General features: G+C 44.3%; 1 protein-coding gene across 9 annotated transcripts in view; it reads left to right on the plus strand.

Annotated features, from left to right (window-relative positions):
- DOCK2 (dedicator of cytokinesis 2) overlaps nt 1-19,535 on the plus strand; it is a 416,438-nt gene that overhangs the window by 62,410 nt on the left and 334,493 nt on the right. For 8 of the 9 annotated variants that reach the window (XM_079918428.1, XM_079918434.1, XM_079918435.1 and 5 more), the window contains 11 exons: nt 1,720-1,796; nt 2,384-2,509; nt 3,730-3,854; nt 9,255-9,353; nt 11,048-11,120; nt 11,233-11,336; nt 13,105-13,288; nt 13,488-13,585; nt 15,265-15,354; nt 16,421-16,521; nt 17,354-17,488. In XM_079918428.1, coding sequence (XP_079774554.1) covers nt 1,720-1,796; nt 2,384-2,509; nt 3,730-3,854; nt 9,255-9,353; nt 11,048-11,120; nt 11,233-11,336; nt 13,105-13,288; nt 13,488-13,585; nt 15,265-15,354; nt 16,421-16,521; nt 17,354-17,488 — 1,212 coding nt within the window. The remainder of the gene's footprint in view (nt 1-1,719; nt 1,797-2,383; nt 2,510-3,729; nt 3,855-9,254; nt 9,354-11,047; nt 11,121-11,232; nt 11,337-13,104; nt 13,289-13,487; nt 13,586-15,264; nt 15,355-16,420; nt 16,522-17,353; nt 17,489-19,535) is intronic. The other variant, XM_079918432.1, reaches the window with a different exon arrangement.

The following is a 19,535-nucleotide window of genomic DNA, read 5'->3' on the forward strand; positions in this document are numbered from 1 at the left end:
TGATTGAGGGCCACACAAAAGCAGGGTGAACTGATTCCCTGAGTTGATGATAGCCCAGGTAGGACCTCCCAGGAGGAGGGCAGGTTGAGAATGATGGTCTCAGTGCTGAGGCATTCAAAACCAAGCAGCTTATACAAAGAACTATTAAAAATCAACCATAAGAAAATGACCCAATTTAAAAATGGGCCAAAGACCTTAACAGACCCCTTACCAAAGTAGATATACAAATGGCAAATAAGCACATGAAAAGATGTTCCACATCAAATGTCATCGGGGAAATGCAAATTAAAACAACAATGAGATAACTACTACATACCCATCAGAGTGGCCAAAATCCAGAACACTAACGACACCAAAATACTGGTGAGGATGTGAAGCAACAAATATTCTTACCCATTGCTGGTGGGAACGCAAAATGGCGCAGCCACTTTGGAAGACAGTGTGTTGGTTTCTTATAAAATTAAACATACTCTTACCATATGATCCAACAATCATGCTTCTTGGTATTTACTCAAAGAAGTTGAAAATATGTCCACACAAAAACCTGCACACAAATGTTTATAGCAGCTTTATTCATAGTTGCCCAAACTTGGAAGCAACCAAGATGTCCTTCGGTAGGTGAATGGATAAATAAACTGTGGTACATTCAAGACAATGGAATACCATTCAGAACTAAGAAGAAATGAGCTATTAAGCCACGAAAAGACATGGAGGAACCTTAAATGTGTATTAGAAGTGAAAGAAGCCAATCTGAGAAGGCTACATACTGTATGATTTCAACTATATAACATTCTGGAAAAGGCAAAACTATGGAGACAACAAAGGGATGAGTAGTTATCAGGAGTGTGGGAGGGATGGACATATGTTGTTATATATTTGTCCCAACCTATTGAATGTACACCACCAAGATTGAACCCTTAGATGAACTATGAATTTGGGGTGAACAAAAAACCAAGCAGCTTCTCACCTATTCGTTCATCAGATGTTATTTATTCAACGGACTTTGACTGAAGGCTGGCAGAGGGCTGGGCGTTGTGCCAGGCGTGGGGGGATGAGGTGGGGAACAAGGTCGACGTGGCCCTTTCTTCCTGAAGCTTATGTTTAGATGCAGAATTAAATGAACAAAAGACTAAGTATGACAGGGACCATGAAGCTGTGAAGCAGCAGCGTATCAGGAGCATATAACAGGAAATCAGAACCTAATTCTTGCGGGTGGAAATATCCATGACTTTAGAGGAGGGTAGTGAGGAGGGTGAATATCCTTTCCTTGATCTAAAACAAGTTTGAGAAAGCCGGATCCGTAGTTTCAGAACTTTGTCCTCGTTTGTCTAAGGAGGATGGTGTTTTGTTACAGATAATGAGGTCAGTGACTCTAAGTCATGGGATTAGGACTTCGTATGAGCAGCTAAAGCCTTTTCCACCTTGCTGAGCTCATTTTGAGGGCTTGGGAATCCTTCCTTTTTAAGAGTTTTCCTAGGAATAAAAATGGCCTCTACTTGTAGCATTGGTATTCCCCAAATTTCAGAGCCATGTTGCTCTGTGAAAAAGAGAGATGTGCTTCTTGATGGCAGGTACACTCTCTGAGCTGACATGGGCAGGCTCACTTTTCACCTAAGGTGTATGGAGGGGTTGGGCAGCTTTCTGGAGCTCCTGGAACCACAAGGTAGGGACCCCATGGGGGTACCACGCAAGTATTTTGTGCTCTCTTTTCCTTTCTAGGGTGACAGCTGAGAATGACTTCCTGCACAGCCTGCTGGGCAAAGTCACAGCCTCCAAGGGAGACAGCGGAGGGCAAGGTAGAGTGCCAACAGGCCAAGTGGGCTGGGCCTGACTTCAGCTTGAGATCCCTTGATTCTGTGGCAAACAGATCAAACTCCTAAACCCTGGGAAACATAGCCTTCCTTCCAGACAGACCGTTGTGAGGAATGGGGGAGTGTGATCTACAGAGCTGGAAATCTCTAAATGGGAAGCAGAAGGAGGCATGTCCTAGTGCCTGAAGGAAGAAGGGAATTGGTATAGCCTATCTCCTATGTGTCAGGCACTGTAAAATGTTTCCTTGTTCAATTTCATCCTTCCCACGGTCCTGTGAGATAGATGGTATCAAACCCACTTTACAAAGTCTGGGTTTAGAAGGGTGCAATGATTTGACAGAAGCTGATCCTGCCAGAAGTAACCTGTGGGATTTAAGTTGGAGGTGTCTTGCTCTAGAGCCCCTCTGCATCCTGCCTTGCATCCTCCCCCGGGGCTGGGTCACTGCATCTGTGGCCGCTTGTCTCTGCTTCCATGGTCTCCTCCAGAGAGAGACCAAGGGGAGAGATGATGGGAGGGTGAGGCTGAGGGAACACCTTGAAGTTGACTCTTCACCATGAGCGTTCCCTTCCAGGCCTCTGGGTGACCATGAAGATGCTTGTGGGTGACATCATTCAGATCCGCAAGGACTACCCACACCTGGTGGACAGGACCACCGTGGTGGCCAGGAAGCTGGGCTTCCCGGAGATCATCATGCCAGGTTCTCCTTCCCCCTGGGCGGGGCTGGGGGTGGTCTAGCTAGTGTGATCCATTTTCTTTTTAAAAAGTCAACTACTTCTTTTCTACTGTTTTTCTCTATTTCTCTCTCTGAAGGTAACCACTGAAAACAATTGTTGTATATCCAGAAATCTTCTATGCATTCCCATAATAAACACAAACACATAAATACACACACATGCACCCACCCCCCCACAAATGGGAACCACACTTCATATACTTCATATACCATTACTTATTATACTTTACATAGCGTTCTGCAGCTCACTTCTCACTTAATAATTTATCATGGACATCCTTTCCACTTTACTACACGTGGAATAATTTCACTCCTTCTGGGGTGAATACTGACATTCTCTTAAATTGTTAAGCTATTTTTTAATTACCAAAAGAGTCCACGCTCATTGTAAAATGTCCAAATGGCATGAAAAGATTTAAAGTGAAACCTTAAAAGCTCTCTCAAATCTTTGTCTCCAGAAGTAACCACGATACGTATTTTCCAAATGTGTATGTAATAAAAGAAAGTAAATGGGACTGCATGACAGCACTCTTTTGAAACTTCCCTCTTTGCCTTCAACTTGAGTGTAGGACTTGTGTCCATAACTACTCTCGCTGACTTACCCCTTCCGTCCACAGTTGCATGGTGGTCCACTGGTGGTGTAATTTATCTATGCCTGCTTCACTGAGACATCAGTCCCTTGTGCATTCCCCTGTAGGGTTTTCAGCTCTCACCTCCCCATTCCTGAAGACCCTCCACACCTCGTCCCTCACCCCATCCGTGTTCCTCGGACACAGAAAGTCATTCTGTCTGCTTCTGCACAGTAAGAGATCTGCGGAGAGAACCATCTGTGGTTGTTATTCATGCACCAAGATCAATCCAATTGGAGTTTGCCTTTGCCTTCCCAGAAGGTGTCACTAGAGGATGAAAATTAAATGATTTTTAATGGAGAAAAAAATACGGCCAGTGGTGACCATCCTACCTCCCTTTTTGCAACTAGTTCCCTACTGTTCCTCCATCCTCTTTTTACCTACTGCTCCAGCCTCCCTGGTGAAGTAAAAATGCTTTTCCAAATCGTTCTGATTTTAACTTCATTAACAGACAAGGTGTGGCACTTGCACCAGCTCCCCAACTCCCCGCGCCCTCTAGTCAGTGCCTCTCCTGCTACACAGACTCCAACTGTTGTCTCTCTCCCTGTGCCACAGGGGACGTCAGGAATGACATCTACATCACTCTCTTACAAGGTGACTTTGACAAGTACAACAAGACCACTCAGAGGAATGTGGAAGTGATCATGTGTGTGTGCGCGGAGGATGGCAAAACGCTTCCTGTAAGGGACCCTGCTGTTGCTCTGGGTGACAGGGCTCCCCTAGGGTGCCTCTGTTCATAAAGATTTTCTTTTCCCGTTCCCGATCCTGCTCTCTAAATGCCAGGGGCCTGCGGGGTGGTGTTGAGTAAGGGGATCGACACCTTTAGAGCTTGGCTGGCACAGTAGCCCGTAATAAGACCTGGTGTTGTTCTTTCTTTACCCCAAAGCAGTTGGCTTTTCAGTGTCTGTTCCTTTCCTTTCATGACCTCTTCTTTTTTTTGCTTGGCACCTCAGTTTATAGGTTAGCTTTTCACAGTTAAAATGTTGTTCTCATCGAAACCTGAGCTGGTTTATTCAGGCAAAATTCCATGGCAAGAAAAAGGATCAATACGGAGCCTTGGGCTGGTGTGAAGACTCAGGATGTCCTCAAAACAGACATTCCCAACACTTAATCTAACTCTCTAGCACTCAGCCAGACATTCTGGTGGAAAGCCTTATCCGTAAATTGGTCTCCAGAGGGCCAGCAGAGTGAATTCAAGAATGCAAAGCATATTGCTGTATTTATACAGCAGATGTCCTGTACAATATTTGTCATGTGTGTTTACATTTATTTACTTATATTTCCTTTAAGGTTGTCAGCAGTTGTGTCCAGTGTGTGGGAGGGTTTTGCTTCTCAATTTCTCCTTTCCGAGTACTTAGCTGAAAATAAAATCAGCTCTCAGCAGAAGTTTCAGCGTGGGCAGATATTCCTCTTAGGCCGCAGGAGGTGATCAGATAGCACCGGAGGGTAGGGCTGTGAATATTGATAGATCTTCTGCTTTAGCCTGGGGGCCTGGAGCTCAGGCAGGTTTTGCTACCCTCTACCTACGAATAACTGGCATTCACAGAGGCATTGCTACATGCCAGGCACTGTGATAAGTAGGTTGCATTACTGTTATTTTCCCCACTTTTACAAAGGGGGAAACTAAACCTTTGTCAAGTGAGACAACTTTCCCAGGGTCGTAAAGTTAGTATATGGCAGAGATGGGGTTTGATTTCAGGTTCCAGTCCCTCTTATTAAACACTTCACTCTAATGCGTGTACATTAAAAAAAAGCCTCCAATTTATTTCTCATTTAAAAAATGAGGCTAATAACCACTCCCATCAAATTCTGGGAAGAGTCATAATTATTTTTTAAATTTAAAGAAATCATCGCAATTACCTTTTTGTTTGGAAAGACTAGTCCCATTAATTAATATCTAGTTGAGCAAGATCCAAGGATTTAACTTAATCCTCTTTTTGTTGGATTTTGAAACTTTTCTGAAAAATAAAATAAGTAAGAGACACTTTGCTCAAAGAAACACAAAGGAAGAGCAGAGGGTTTTTATCTGAAAGGGAAATTGGGTTTCACCAATGCATAGACCATGCTTTGAAGTCTTTTTTTTTTTTTTTTTTTTTTTTGCGGTACGCGGGCCTCCCACGGCCGCGGCCTCTCCCGTCGCGGAGCACAGGCTCCGGACGCGCAGGCCCAGCGGCCATGGCCCACGGGCCCAGCCACTCCGCGGCACCCTCCCAGACCGGGGCACGAACCCGCGTCCCCTGCATCGGCAGGCGGACTCCCAACCACTGCGCCACCAGGGAAGCCCTGAAGTCATTTTTATCCAACTACCTGTTGGAGAACTTTTCAACCTCAGCCTCATTTTTTAAAACGCTGATGTGCTTGCCCTCGATGTTGCCGAAGGACAAATTAGAAGGAACGGTTAATGGGAAAGCAGACCTCTTATCTCGTTTCTGAACCATTTGTACTTCCGACTCTGCCATCCTTTCGTGTCACACCCAACCAGGCTGAACGGACGCACTTATCAAAGATGAATACATAGGCAGGAATTTGGGGGCAGAAATGGAGAGGTAACTGTGGGGCACAGCGATAATTTGCAGTTTCATCTGTGAGGGAAGTTAGGGGGAGTTCAGTTGACTGACTATTGAAAATTGCTAAGGAAGCCTGTGGGAGGCTTTTCTTTCTCTACTTGCAGAAATAAATATTACTGCCTAATTAAGTGTCAGGCAGCACACTTAAACGTTCCTGTTTGATGTTGGTGGGAACAGTCCCCTTTAGGGGTATCGATTTGTCCTCCCGCTCCTAGGAAGAGTGGGGTCGGAGGATAGAGTAGGTTAGACTTGTCCTTGGCTCACTTTGGGGTCTCAACGACCTTGCTCAGGAGGACCCATAGCAGAAAAGCTAATAGGCTGGGCTCTGAGATCAGACTGACAGCAGTCAAATCCCACCCTCCCCTCCTATTAGCTGTGTGATCTTAGGCAAGTTTACATGTCTATAAAAGAGGAATAATAATCTCTTCCTTGTGGGGTTGCTGTTTATACAAAATGGTAGGTGTAAGGCACCTGGTATGTGGTAAATACTCAGCAACAGGAAGGAGGTAACATTTAGGAAAAGCAGACCAACTGCAGGCTGAAGCCCTGGAAAGGATCTGAGGGGGTCAAACAGACAATCCAGTGGGGATAGCTAAAGCAATTTCAAGAAGTAAAAATGCTCAGATGCCGGGCTGAGAGACCTTTGCTCTTCTGAGACCAGCCAGGTTACAGGGCTGGAGGTAGGGCATGGGGGGCAGTGCTGTGTAGTGCTTAAGACATGACCTCTGGGGCCAGGCATCCAGGCCGAAAGCCCAGCTCAGCCCTGATTAGCGGGATGACCTGGAGCAAATTACATAATCTCTCTACGCCTAGGAGACTCTGTCTGAAACTGAGACCAGCAGTGGCACCTTACTCTTGTGAATGCCAGCTGAGGTAATTGACATAACAGGTGTTCATCGAAGTTCACTATTACCAGAAAGGTAGAGCTGTCGCAGGCTTGGTTACTGCCTCGTGGACACCAACTGACATCTTCCCATGATAAGACCGACCTTGTCAGCCTAAAGCACTTCCTGGCTCTCGAAATGCGTTCACACCCCTGGTGTCATTTATTCCTCAGGTGATTCCTACGAGGTAAACAAGACCTGTGTTTGGAGCCTGATTTTTCCTCCTGCTGAAGTGTGTCCACCAAGGCCAAGTCGGCTTTAAAATTTCCAGGCTTCCTTCTACTGACCTGAAGCCAGTTAGGGGCTCTCGTTGTTAACAGGGAGCCATGGGGGTGGACAATAGGGAAAATTATTGAATAGGTTCACTGGAGACAAGCACAAAGCTATATTTTCCTGAAAACCGGCCCCGTCCCTGGTCACAATGCTCTTTCTACACACCCAGCGACATTCGGTTTTATCTCTGAAGTGTTGCGAGGGAGGGAGCTGTCTTAGGTCTTTCTCAGAATAATACTGAGACTGTTTTCTCCAGCTTTAGGCAATCAAAAATTTTCATCATCAGGATAGTTTTGTGGGATTCAGCTGCATGTTGTACAGCAGCTTTACTTTCACCGCAGATACATGTGTATTTTCAGTTTTTATAAGCTATGTGGATTCAGCTGAGCTACAGAAATGGTAAGCCCATCATTGTCACTAGCTATAAATCTTAGGAGGCTGGAAGGCATCTAGGTTGTTACAGAGGGAACACTGGGCAAAGAATTAGAGGGTCTGAGATGTAGTCCGGGCGTTGGTACCTTTTGGGGCAAGTGATGTAACTTCTCAAGGTCTCAGTTTACTCAGTTCTGAAATGGGGATAATGACAGTAATCGTCAGAGGCGGTTGTGAGGATTGAATTGAGTGAGGCAGTTCGTGTAAAGGGCTTAGCATAATGCTGGGCACAAAGCACTCTCTAAATGGTTAGGACAACTTTGGAAGCATGTTTTTAGTTCAGCACCTCAAGAAGTTCTGAAAGGCGCCATACCATTGAAAAGAGAGTTGTATGTCTTCCCTCATTTGCAGTTCCCTGGTTGTCCTTGTTTTTTCAGAGATAAGTTTTGAAAGGATGCTGTAGCCTTATTTTCAGATGGGTTTGATCTGACCATATGTAGCATCAGTCAATATTGAAACTGAACTCATTCTTTCCCTATAGCTCAGAAGTACAGAGGGACAGAATTATCCTTCCCGCAGCTTAGCTTGCTTTCCCAGGGGCCCAGAGTGGCCAGCTTTGGTCCTTTAGCCTGGTGGGGAATCCACTGGAGAATCTGATGGAATCTAGTGAGAGTCGTGGATTCTCTCACCATAAAAGTGCCCAGAGGCACACAGTTTTGTGGTTTGGGGGCTTGGGGCTGCAAAACCAATCCTCATGTCCCTAGATCTCTGAAGACTTGAGGTTGAAATCTCTTGTTCTGGTATGAAAACTGAACTTAGGCCCCTTCTGAGTGACCCTACCTTAGATCTTGTTTTGGGGCCAAACAACTGGAATGAGCACAGAGATAGAATTAGGGGTTGGCATACTCTATTGCAAGGTTATTCCTTGTTACTCTGAGGGTGATTTTTTAAGAATAAATATCCTATGTAGGTATGCTTGCTCTGTGCTCACTCTCTCTCAGAATGTCGTTCCTGTGTTTCTGCTCAAAGCCAACTTGGAAGCTTTCTTCAAGAACTTCAACTGTCATCACCTCCAAGAAATAGTCCCTGAGTCTTCAGGGGACACTGAAGTGTCCTTTCTCTGTGCCCCATAGTATTATACAGTCAGCCCTCTGTACCTGCAGGTTCTGCATCTGCAGATGCAGAAGTTCAACTGTACTACACTGTTTACACTGTTTTATATAAGGGATGTGAGCATCTGTGGATTTTTTTTTTTTTTTTTAATCAGTGGCGGGGAAGGGAGGGCCCTGGAACCAAGCCCCTGTGGATACCAGCGGACAACTGGATACATATATCTGTCATCACTTCACATTGCCTAGTGATTTGTCTGCTCATATAATGATTCCTACACCACACTGTGAGCCCTCGTGTCAGGTTTACTCTCTGACTCATGCCCGTATCCCAGTGCTTAGTGTGGGCCTGGTACCTGGAAGATGCTCCCTAGCTGTGGGCTCCTTTAGCCCCCTCTGCCCATGTGTCTGTCTGAAACCCAAGCTCCCTCCGCTTGCCCAGCTCCCGCCAGCACCTGGGTGTGTTAGCATCAGAAATCCATCGGAACGGGCTGCTGCTTGGCTGATCTGAGCCTGTTTGGTAACTTTGTGCAATTCAGATGTGGGAAACAAATAGAATTAATAAGACTGGCAGCGCGCAGCAGCTCCAAGGCTGGTTACCGTTGACAATAGGGCAGCCACGTCAGCTCCTGCTGCGCTTCAGTGGTTTCCAGAATGCAAGTAATAGAATTTCTATAGTTAAGCAGCTGTCGCTCCCAGGGCCTGGCACATTCATGTATAAATCCGTAATGTAGAAGGGTACCTGGCAGAAGGCTTAAAGAAGGCAGGGTTATCCCAGGCCCTGTGGCCAGCCTTGGCCTCGGGACCAAAATTGCCCAAGCATAGAAAATAGCAATTCTATAGTGTTTTCTCTCTCTTCATTTTTCTTGGGTCAGAATGCAATTTGCGTGGGAGCTGGGGACAAACCTATGAATGAATATCGGTCCGTCGTGTACTATCAAGTCAAACAGCCACGGTGGATGGAAACAGTCAAGGTAATAATAATAATAATGATGATGATAATAGTTGGGGGACTCTAAGACTCCCTAAGATCTGAAACAGTAGCCTAGCATGTCTCTGGTGGTGTGTCAGGCAGTGGAAATAGTGGCCCAGTGGGCGACCGCCCGGTCCTCTTGATCACCCTTCAGCGGCCCGGCAGCTATAGCCACCGTGGCATTGTCAGGTGATCTTGTGGACTGTGCCCAAGACATCAAGTTGTGTCGTTTTACTCAGCAGTGAGGAGTGACAGAGCTTGGGAGCAAATGTGAGGCTATAAAAAGCTATTTAATACCTGGTAGGTACACCGTTGGGAGGGTACCTCAGATGGAAGTGGCATTAACCACAAATATTTGCATTACCAGATTGTCACACTGAAGCAGAAGGGAATATCATGCATTGGAAGTGGAGTTCGGAATTAATTTAATGGACAGTGAAGCTTGATTACAGCTTCAGATGTCTCTGCCTTGTAATTAATAGCAGTCTTTACTCACTCTGTGCTCTGAACCCAAACTGAAGGTATTCATAAGACTTCCCTTTCAGAGGTAGCTCTTCAAACCTCAGTGGTTCTTGCATTGTCACCTATATTCCTGTTTTCCTCAGTGGGTCTCCCTGTACTCACTCTCTTAAAAGTGATGACCTACCCAGCTTTGGGGTCAGAGAGCTGTTGGACCAGGTTGTTTTCTCTGTGCTCTCTTGTACCCCAGTTATATCTCTTTGCTAGCCCTCATCACATGGTGATAATTATGTGTTGCCCTGTGTGGGCCATGAGCTCTTTGAGTGGGACTGTGCCTTATGTCAGCATGGCCCGTGCTTCACATGATTGTAGCTTATAGTATTGATTCAATATGCAGTGAAAGAATGAATTGGACAACAGCTGCCCATGTGACTCTCAGCTCTTGTGCTCTGAGACACACAAACAAGTGGTGGACCTCTTTGGGCTCAAATTTCATTTTCTGGAGCAGAAAGTATCCACAGAAAATCTGAGTGGTTTTTCTCACAGGTAGCTAAGCTTCTCTGTCTGGGCCTGAATTGTATAATACAGGGATCGCTGTGGGGCTTTGGGAGGTGGGATAGTCCAGAGACAGGCCAAAAGCACCTCAGTCAAGGGTACAGCAGACCACTCACTGGACAGTGACACTGGGTGACCAAGGGGTGATTGTCTTGGCCCAGTGTCCTTGGAGGAAAAACCAAAGATGGGAATGAGGCCTAGGATTTTCCCGAATATGATTGGATTCAAGCATTTTTATTAATTTACATAAATGACAGTCCCCCATCAAGCCCCCTAATGGGCACTGTTAATTTTCTAAGCCCTGCTGCAACTGCCCAGACTCCTGGAGTGTGTAAGGAAAATGTGCACTGTGCAGTTTGCAGTGCATTAAATCCTGTGCTAAAGTTATGTGACTTTTATATCAATTTGGAGAGATTCATGTTTCCTCACTATAATTTACAGATCTCTTTTCATTGGCTGGGAATGCAATTTGCCAAATGGATTACATTTGGTACTTTATTTTCTCTTCATAGCCAGTTCTTATGTAATGTATTTACAGTTCATCAGGCTTGATGGCTGGGTAATAAATCAGCACGCAGCACTCTAAGTTAAATGGTCAGGCTGCCTTTTGCGGGGGGCGGGGTGGAGTGGGGAGGGCTCTTTAACTCATTGTCTCCTGAGCTCTGGTTTCTGCCTATTGAGGTGGCCGTCCCTATTGAAGACATGCAGAGGATCCACCTGCGATTCATGTTTCGACATCGGTCATCCCTGGAATGTGAGTGCCCAACCAAATGGCATCTCTGCAAAACCCCTAAGGGGAGAGGGGTGGGATCATTGGGTGGCCCAAGTATCTTTTTTTTTCCTGACCTCAACAATGCTATTTTCAGCCAAGGATAAAGGAGAAAAGAACTTTGCCATGTCCTATGTGAAGTTGATGAAGGAAGATGGGACCACTCTGCATGACGGATGCCATGACTTGGTTGTCCTAAAGGTACCATGAGCTGGTATTAACTCTGCAGTGGGGAGCATGCAGGAAGTGAGGGGGAGATGGCAGGATGGCTTGGTAATTAAGAGCAGGGACCCCAGAGTCACACACATAGGGGCTTCCCAGCTGTGAGGCCTTTTGTACAAAGTCGTAACTTCTCTGGGCCTCCGTGTCCTCATCTGTGAGCTCTCAGTGAGTAACTGTGAGGATTATATGAGTCAGTGCATGTAAGCATGACATTGATGGGTACGTGGAATTCTCAGGAAATGGAAGGTTATTGTTACAGAGTGGGCTTTGACTCTGTTAAGATACCTGTGGGATGTACAGAAGACCAGCAAGAAATATTTGAGAGATTCCTCCCTGTAGCTAATGGAAAAAATATCACAATTTAGGGTCCCGATCCTGCTGTTGACTAAATTGGAGTCATCTTCCATGTCTTGCTGAGTCTCAGTTTCCTTTTCCTTAAGTGGTGATGGCCATGTTTATGACCATACGATGACCCACGCAGAAGGGCCATGTAAAAGAGTATAGAGGGCCGCTGCTGTTATTTTTACGTCATGAGACTTGCACTGTTCTCTAGAAGTGGGGAAGTATTTTCCTGATCTTACATGCATGCTTTCCCACAACCACTCCTGTGACAGTGGCACGTATCTAGCTAGCCCCTGGCTGGAGGCAAAGGGTATGGCTGTGAAACAGGGCAAAGCCTAAGTGGTCAGCACAGGGATCAAACCCTTGCCCTTGACTTTCTCAGCATTGGAGGTTGGAGTTGCCCTTTTGCCTGTGGTCTGCATGGCAAACACAGCCTCATCAAAGCTTCATAACAGGGTACTCTTCTCTGAGTCTCTTTGGCTTTTCCAGAACACCCCTTTTCCTTCTGTACAGGCTCTGTTTTCTCAGTTTTGACGCGTCAAGGTAGTTCTTGGTTTAAAAGATTGTGAACTCATTGGGGGCAGAGTCCCAGTTGCAGTCAGTTTTCAATTTAGTCACCCTCCTTAAGCCTCAGTTTCCTCATCTGTAAACTGGAGATGATAACAGTATACACAACAGTAACAACTGTTGTGAGGCTTAAGTGACATGAACTAAGGCATACAAAGCACTTAGTGCAGCATCTAGTGCAGAGTAAGGGCTCAGTAAATGTTGACTGCTGTAATGCCTACCTCTAGTCGTTCATTTCAGCATGCCAAGGGACTTATGTGTCTGTCATCTTACTAAGTGTCCTATATGACTTATGCCATCTAGTCTGCTCCAGATTTCTAGAAGTAGGTAATATGGTTAATTCTCAGTTTAATCATGAGAAGAATGAGACACAGAGAGACCAAGGAATGTGTCCAAAATGACACAGGCATGTGAATGGGAGAAGAGGGTCTAAATACCATCCCTTTCAGAATCTAGTGCCTTTGCTGTTAACTTCTTCTTTAAGCCGATTCCTTATCCTGCTGGTGGGCTTGTTTGTGTTAAGATCTTATAAAACTTAGAATGAAGTAAAATATCCTGTTTGGGAATCTTCAGTTCCCTCTGTGCCATTAATGAAGTCCACGGAGCCTTCAGGTGGTTGGTTGATCAACCCCTTTCCCATTAACGTAACCTTGGGTTCTCGCCTATTTTGTGGAAAAACAGCCTTACCTTACCAGCTGATGTTCACTGCTCCTCTTATGATGTCCCTCACTGTTTCTGATCCTCTCTACCTACAGTGTGTAATCTGGCCACTGCAAACTCTGTGTAGCATTGGGTGCATACCCTTGGCTTGGGGAAGTAACCAAGGTGTTGTTTCCAGGGGGACAGCAAGAAGATGGAGGATGCCAGTGCTTACCTGACTCTTCCTTCTTACCGACACCATGTGGAAAACAAGGCGGCTACCTTGAGTCGAAGCTCCAGCAGTGTTGGGGGGCTCTCTGTCAGCTCCCGGGATGTATTCTGCATTTCTACGCTGGTGTGCTCCACAAAGCTCACCCAGAATGGTATCGGAAACATTGATAGCTGTGTGTGTGTGTGTGTGTGTGTGTGTGTGTGTGTGTGTGTGTGTGTGTGTGTGTGTGTGTGTGTGTGTGTGTGTGTGTGTGTGTGTGTGTGTGTGTGTGTGTGTGTGTGTGTGTGTGGTCCTGATACAGACAGTTCAGGCCAGTAATAGTAATTCTGCTTGTCTGGACTCTATTTTAGTGGGTTTGCTGGGTTTGCTGAAGTGGCGTATGAAGCCACAACTGCTACAGGAGAATTTAGAAAAATTGAAGATTGTCGATGGAGAAGAAGTAGTAAAGGTCAGTGGGGCTTCATTTTGCCTGTATTCATCCACCAGTGACAGAGCTTTAAATCACGGGTGGCTTCAGGGGAGAGATGAAGTGCTGAGGGAGATAGGACAACTTTGCTTCTGACAATGGGATACAGTGTCCGAAGTCGGCATTAGAAGCCTTTATTGGTAAATCTGGGGGATGATATGGTTCAGTGATGCTGAATCTTGAACAGGAGAAAAGTATGGTTGTGCTCAGTCTCTGAAAATAGATCAACTTTGGTGTAGATCCCAGTTCAACTGCTTGCCAACTTTATGTGATAGTGTTATCAATATGACATATTTTCCAGGGTTGTGAGCATTCAAGATGATACATATTTAAAAATTACTCCACAAGTCTCTTACACGTAATGCACAATAATTGAACTAACGCTTATGAAAATGTACAAAGTTCAACAAATAGTAACTATTATTTATTTTTGTTGTTGTAAGTTGCTATGGTAGTATGATCTCTTAGTATTATCTACATGTTGCTGTTAGAAATAAAAAGTATTCTTGGTTTCTGCTGCTTCGAGAATGTTATGTATTAAACATGAGAAAAGGAAAGACATCAGCGCTCACATTTTAGGTGAAACAAGCAGAAAACGATGTAAATGTCAGATGTATTGTTGTGTCCACATGGTGGTGGAGAATATAGTGTCTGAAGCGCAAATCTAATGAAAGCAACTGTCTCTCCAGCACTGTGAATTGGGACAAGTGTTTCCCAGAGGTCCTGGTGATCTTGTTTCCATTGGGAACCTGGTACAACTAGAAACTCTGAGATTGAACATCTTTATGTAGTAGCTCTGTGTTTCGACCATAGGAAATATTGACCCATCTCTTAGGAGGGAGGGGTATCAAATTTTAGTTAATTGCCCATACATGGAGAAGCAATGGTCAGATTTCCAGATCAATGCTTTAACTGTGCACTGTTGACCCACCTACCTGGTTCAACAATGGCAGGGAAATTCCCCACACATCCTTTAATAAGGCCTGTCACCTTTGTCAGCCTGGAAAAGTCATCTGAAAGGGCATTCTGTTGTCTCCCTTTTGCATTCTTTTTTTCTTGTTTTTAGAAAAAAAATATTATTGATGTATACTCTACATATGGTAACATATGTACGGAGCACGTATCTTAAGAGTACAGTTCAGTGTATTGTTACACATGTACACAACTGTGTACCCACCACCTAGGTCAAGGTACAGAACATTTTTAGCATTGCAGTAGGTTCCCTCTTACCCCTTCTCCATCAGTAACCTGTTCGGGAGTAACCACTAAGCTGACTACCATCATTATAGATGGGGTTTTTGCCTGTTCTTGAATTTCATAAAAAGAGAGTGATAATGAATAGACATTTCTGTGTCTGACTTATCTTACCCTGCACAATGCTCACGAGTTATATTCGTCATTCCACGTTGAAGTAGTTTGCTCTTTTTTTTTATTGCTGTGGAGTGTTCTATAATGTGAAAATGCCACCCTATAATTATCCACTCTGCTGAAGATGGACAACTGGGTTGCTCCAAGTTCTGGCTCTTGTGAGTAAAGTACCTGGCCCTCCTGAGCATGGCACATGGTGGATGTGTGCCCTCACCCTCTTGGGTAAACACTGATGAGTGGGACTGCTGGGTCACCTACACTCTTTCTTACAAGACCTTCATTATTTTGCCCAGTTTCTCCAGGATACTCTGGATGCCCTCTTCAACATCATGATGGAACATTCTCAAAGTAATGAGTATGACATCCTCGTCTTTGATGCTTTGGTAAGAGAGAGGGGGCCAGTGTTTAGTGACATTAGGCATTAACGTGTGTCTCACTGTGAGAACACAGAGAACTTATGGCCCACATGGCCCTTTTCATGAATTTTTTTGGAGGCATTGTAACATTTGGCAACCAGACCAATGAACGAGTTGCTGTTTCCCTTCGTTTGCTTCGAGTTCATTTGAAAGCATGGGCAGGGTGATTAAAAGGGGAGTGTTTAAGTGCTGATGGTGGATTGGCCCTGGTTGAAGGTACATGAAGCTGGATACCGTGAATAGTCGCTTTGGCTTTCCATGAATACGGGGAGTGAGTCCTTGGCCAGGTTGTAAAGCACCCAAAATGTTTCCTAACTCTTTTTTTTTACCTTCTTCCTGCTCAGTCTCCAGCGCAGTTGTTACACTCCTCCTGCCCACCCCGGAACATTTTAGAGTGGGTGGTACACCAGGCAGATCTGTCTCCTTTCCACCTTTCGAAATGGTCTGTTCTTCCTCTTGTGGTCCCAACTCACATCTTCTCAATGTCATGTCAAAATAAACATAAAAAAAAATCTGCATTAAGGTATCAGTGACCAATAAAGTATGAATGTGTCAACCCTTTGTGTCAGTGACATTTACATTTTTAAAGAGCTTACTTGGAGACAACTGTGACTTAATCCAGTGCTTCCCAAGAGGGCCTCCTAGAAAGCTGTGTCTAAGGAAAAATGCTTCCTGACAAAAAGATCCTTTGATTAAAGAACTTAGGGAAGTGTTGACCATTGCGTGACTCTCTTGGAGATTTACAATGCACAGAAGCATATGGAAGACTCCGATAAGGCCTGCAATAAAGAAGGCAGTCTAAGGTTTTGATAACTTGAGATTTCTCAAGCTTATCTGACCGTGAAACCCTGTAGCATACTTCGTGAAATACTTTTGAGGAGAGGTACTACCTTAATGAAAAGGACTGAAGCTATATTAGTGACCTAATTCCTGGGCAAAAGAATTTGATAGGGTTTCAGTTATGCCATGTGAATACAGCTTCCTGTCCTGGGTCTGCCCACAAAACCCACTGATTCCTTGCTTCTTCCTCAAGATCTACATAATAGGACTCATTGCTGACCGGAAATTCCAGCATTTCAACACCGTTCTGGAGGCTTACATTCAACAGCATTTCAGTGCTACCCTAGCTTACAAGTAAGTAACTGTGTACTTCCTGCTTGCCCTGCCAGGATGCCTAGGTCACAAAAATTTGAGTAGTTTCTTTTTGTCACCAGCCTGTGTGAGTTCTGCCTTTTTTGACAAAACCCAATCTGGCTGTGTCATTTGGATTAAATAAAAATATGCAAACTCATAGGTTGGTACGAATATTTTATGGTGGCAGAAGTACGTGGAAGTGTTTGCTCATTCGTTCATTCATTTAGTCAGTCAGTCAGCTATCATTTATTGAACAGCTACTTGTGATACACACTGGGATTCAAAGGCTAGAGAGAAGGAAGTGCATATGACAAGTAGCTCAGTACAGCTTATGTATAGAGAACTGAGGGTTAGAGATCAGAGACGATGCTGGAAAAGTTGGTGGAGGCCTGTTTGTGAAGGGACCTGGAAAAGCAGGCCAAGTAGTTCGAAGTCCACCCTGCTGGTAATAAAGAAACATGGTAAGTTTCCAGGCAACGGAGTTCCATGATATTACAGGAACATTTTCTGTGGGAAGAAAAAGCTGAAAAGAACATTATCACCACCACCATCCCCCCTCACATCCTCACTGTGACTGGTTTTCCCAGAGTCAAAAGATTTTTTTCTCACTACTTTTTCCTTTGCTGGCTGTTTATGGACAGGAAATACTCACTCCCTGTATTAAACATATATTTTTAGGCAGAGTTATTTTTATGGTGTAAATGACTATGTGAGCTTGGCTATACCATCACCTCTAACCTTTGATTGAATGCCTTATAATTTAGTAAACAAACTAATTTCCATGCTGTGGGCTGAAAAGAGATGTATTTTGAAAATGTAATCCCTTATTCAGGAAATTGATGATGGTGCTGAAGACTTACTTGGATACCTCCAGCAGAGGAGAGCAATGTGAGCCAATTTTAAGAACGCTGAAAGCTTTGGAATATGTTTTCAAGTTCATTGTTCGGTCAAGGACATTATTTTCACAGTGAGTACTAGTTACGTAAGTGATTGATTAGCTCTGCAATTCCTCTGGGGTACAGCAGTATTTGTGCCATTGGAGAAACTCTTTTACAAAATTGTAACCAGCTGCTGATCAAAAACAGCTTAAAAATCCAATTTAGAGAGTTATGAATAGGTAATAATTGTTCGAAGTTCATTTGGGGAAAAAAAGAAGAAATCTTCATATGTTGAAGAGTTATGTCTCCTCCAGTGACTATGATTTGTGATTTGAGGCTCTTCTGCATTTCATCTAACATTCTTCATTTGATTTGAGATATGGTGAAAACCTTCCAGGAATCTATATTCCATGGGGACAGGGAAGCAGATCTCAGAGAATTTGACATTTATTTGGTTCTAGGAGGATGCACATGACAGATGAGCGGGTATTTGCAGCTGATCCGCCTGTCCGTGAAATCCTGGTGGCCAAAAAGTGAGCTGACATGTTAGAGCACCTAAGAGATTTGATATTCGATGGTCAGCATCACAGAGGTTAGCTACCCGTTTAAAAGGCTTTAGAGGTGGAGTCATTCCAATGCAACCTGCAAAATAACAATTTATGTGTCTCCTGGCTACAAGACAGAGTTAGGCAGGGAATTGGTTGTGTGTGTGACCAGGTTGGTTGTGTGTGATGGGAAGTAAGAAGAAGCATACAGGAAATGTATTGTCTGGATTCTTATCGGTGCAGAGGAAGAGCATGCAACCCAAGCTGACTCGGGGAAATAGGACTTTATTTTATTTCGCATTATTGAAAAATCTTGGGGGTACTTGGCCTTCGGTACGGCTGGGTCCAGATGCTTAGTGTCGTTCGGATGGTCTCTGTCTCTCTAGATCTTGGCTCTGCTTTCCTTTTGTTGGCTGCCTTCTGAGGCAAGTTTTCCAATGGGGAAGCCACTGGGAAACTCAGACTCATATTCTACTAGCTTAAGCAACGCTAGGTTCCCTGTTGTTCGACCAAAATCCTATGCCAAGAACTATCTTGAGTCATGTACTAAGGTCTTAAACACTGTGACCAGGAGAATGAATATGCAGGTTGTGTACTTATGGTCCCATGTTCACCTCTGGAGCCATGGGTCAGGTCAGCAACTTATGGTATGAACTTGTTTACTTGAAGGGATGGTTTCTCAAAAAAAAAAAAAAAAGTAGAAGTCTGTAAATCATCATTCTGATCAAGACATTGGATGAGTTATGAAAGCTTCATACTCAAAGGCAGCTGAAATGGGTAATTATTTGAGATTCTCCTTTGTAGGAGAATTCTTTGATATTTCAGTTGATGAATAGAAAGAGATGAGTGTCTTGAACCATGTCACAAAACATATGTCACTTAGGCTATTCTAAAAGTGAAATATCTGTTTTGATTCCTCTCTTTTGTCACATAGTCAAGGCAGAGACTGTGTAGTGAAGTCTTAGGGGTATTCTTGAACTTGAAAGAATATTTGAATTATTTGAAAACCAGTAAGAGACAATTATGGGTCTTCCTAAGAGTTGAACTCTTGGAGAGGTTCAAGGATTCAAACGTTGTAATTCCAGATTAGGCAATGATATCTTATCCCATCTCCAAGAGAGAACTTCAGATCTACAAGAACATATCTTTTCCATGTATCGTATCTTATGCCTCAGTTTGTCCTTTTAATTTATTTCTCTTCCCTCCCTCCCCCCATTCCTTACTTCTTTCCTTCCTCCCTTCCTTCCTTCCTTCCTCCTTGTCTTACCTCTCTTAGTCTTCGTCTCTTTCCTCCACTGGAACAAAGAGCATTTGTACATCTGCTTTCTTCTTTTCTACCTGAGGGCATGTCATCTTGCAGTGCCCCCAGCTCTTCATTCAGTATAAATTCAGTGCTGCTGGAACTCTAAGTGAGTTTCGGCTTCTTAAGGAGTGGGATAATCTGTTATTCTCTTATGTACTCCCAGCATAGCATATATAGAACATCACTGACACTCAAGAACGCTTGTTGGATGAAGTGCATTCTGGGGGCTAGGAGAAGCCATTTGGTCAGAGGAGATGTCTCGAAGGTAATCCAGACATAATCTTGAAT

The sequence above is a fragment of the Stenella coeruleoalba genome (genome assembly GCF_951394435.1).
Source record: "Stenella coeruleoalba genome assembly, chromosome: 3".
In the NCBI taxonomy this organism is placed as follows: Eukaryota; Metazoa; Chordata; class Mammalia; order Artiodactyla; family Delphinidae; genus Stenella; species Stenella coeruleoalba.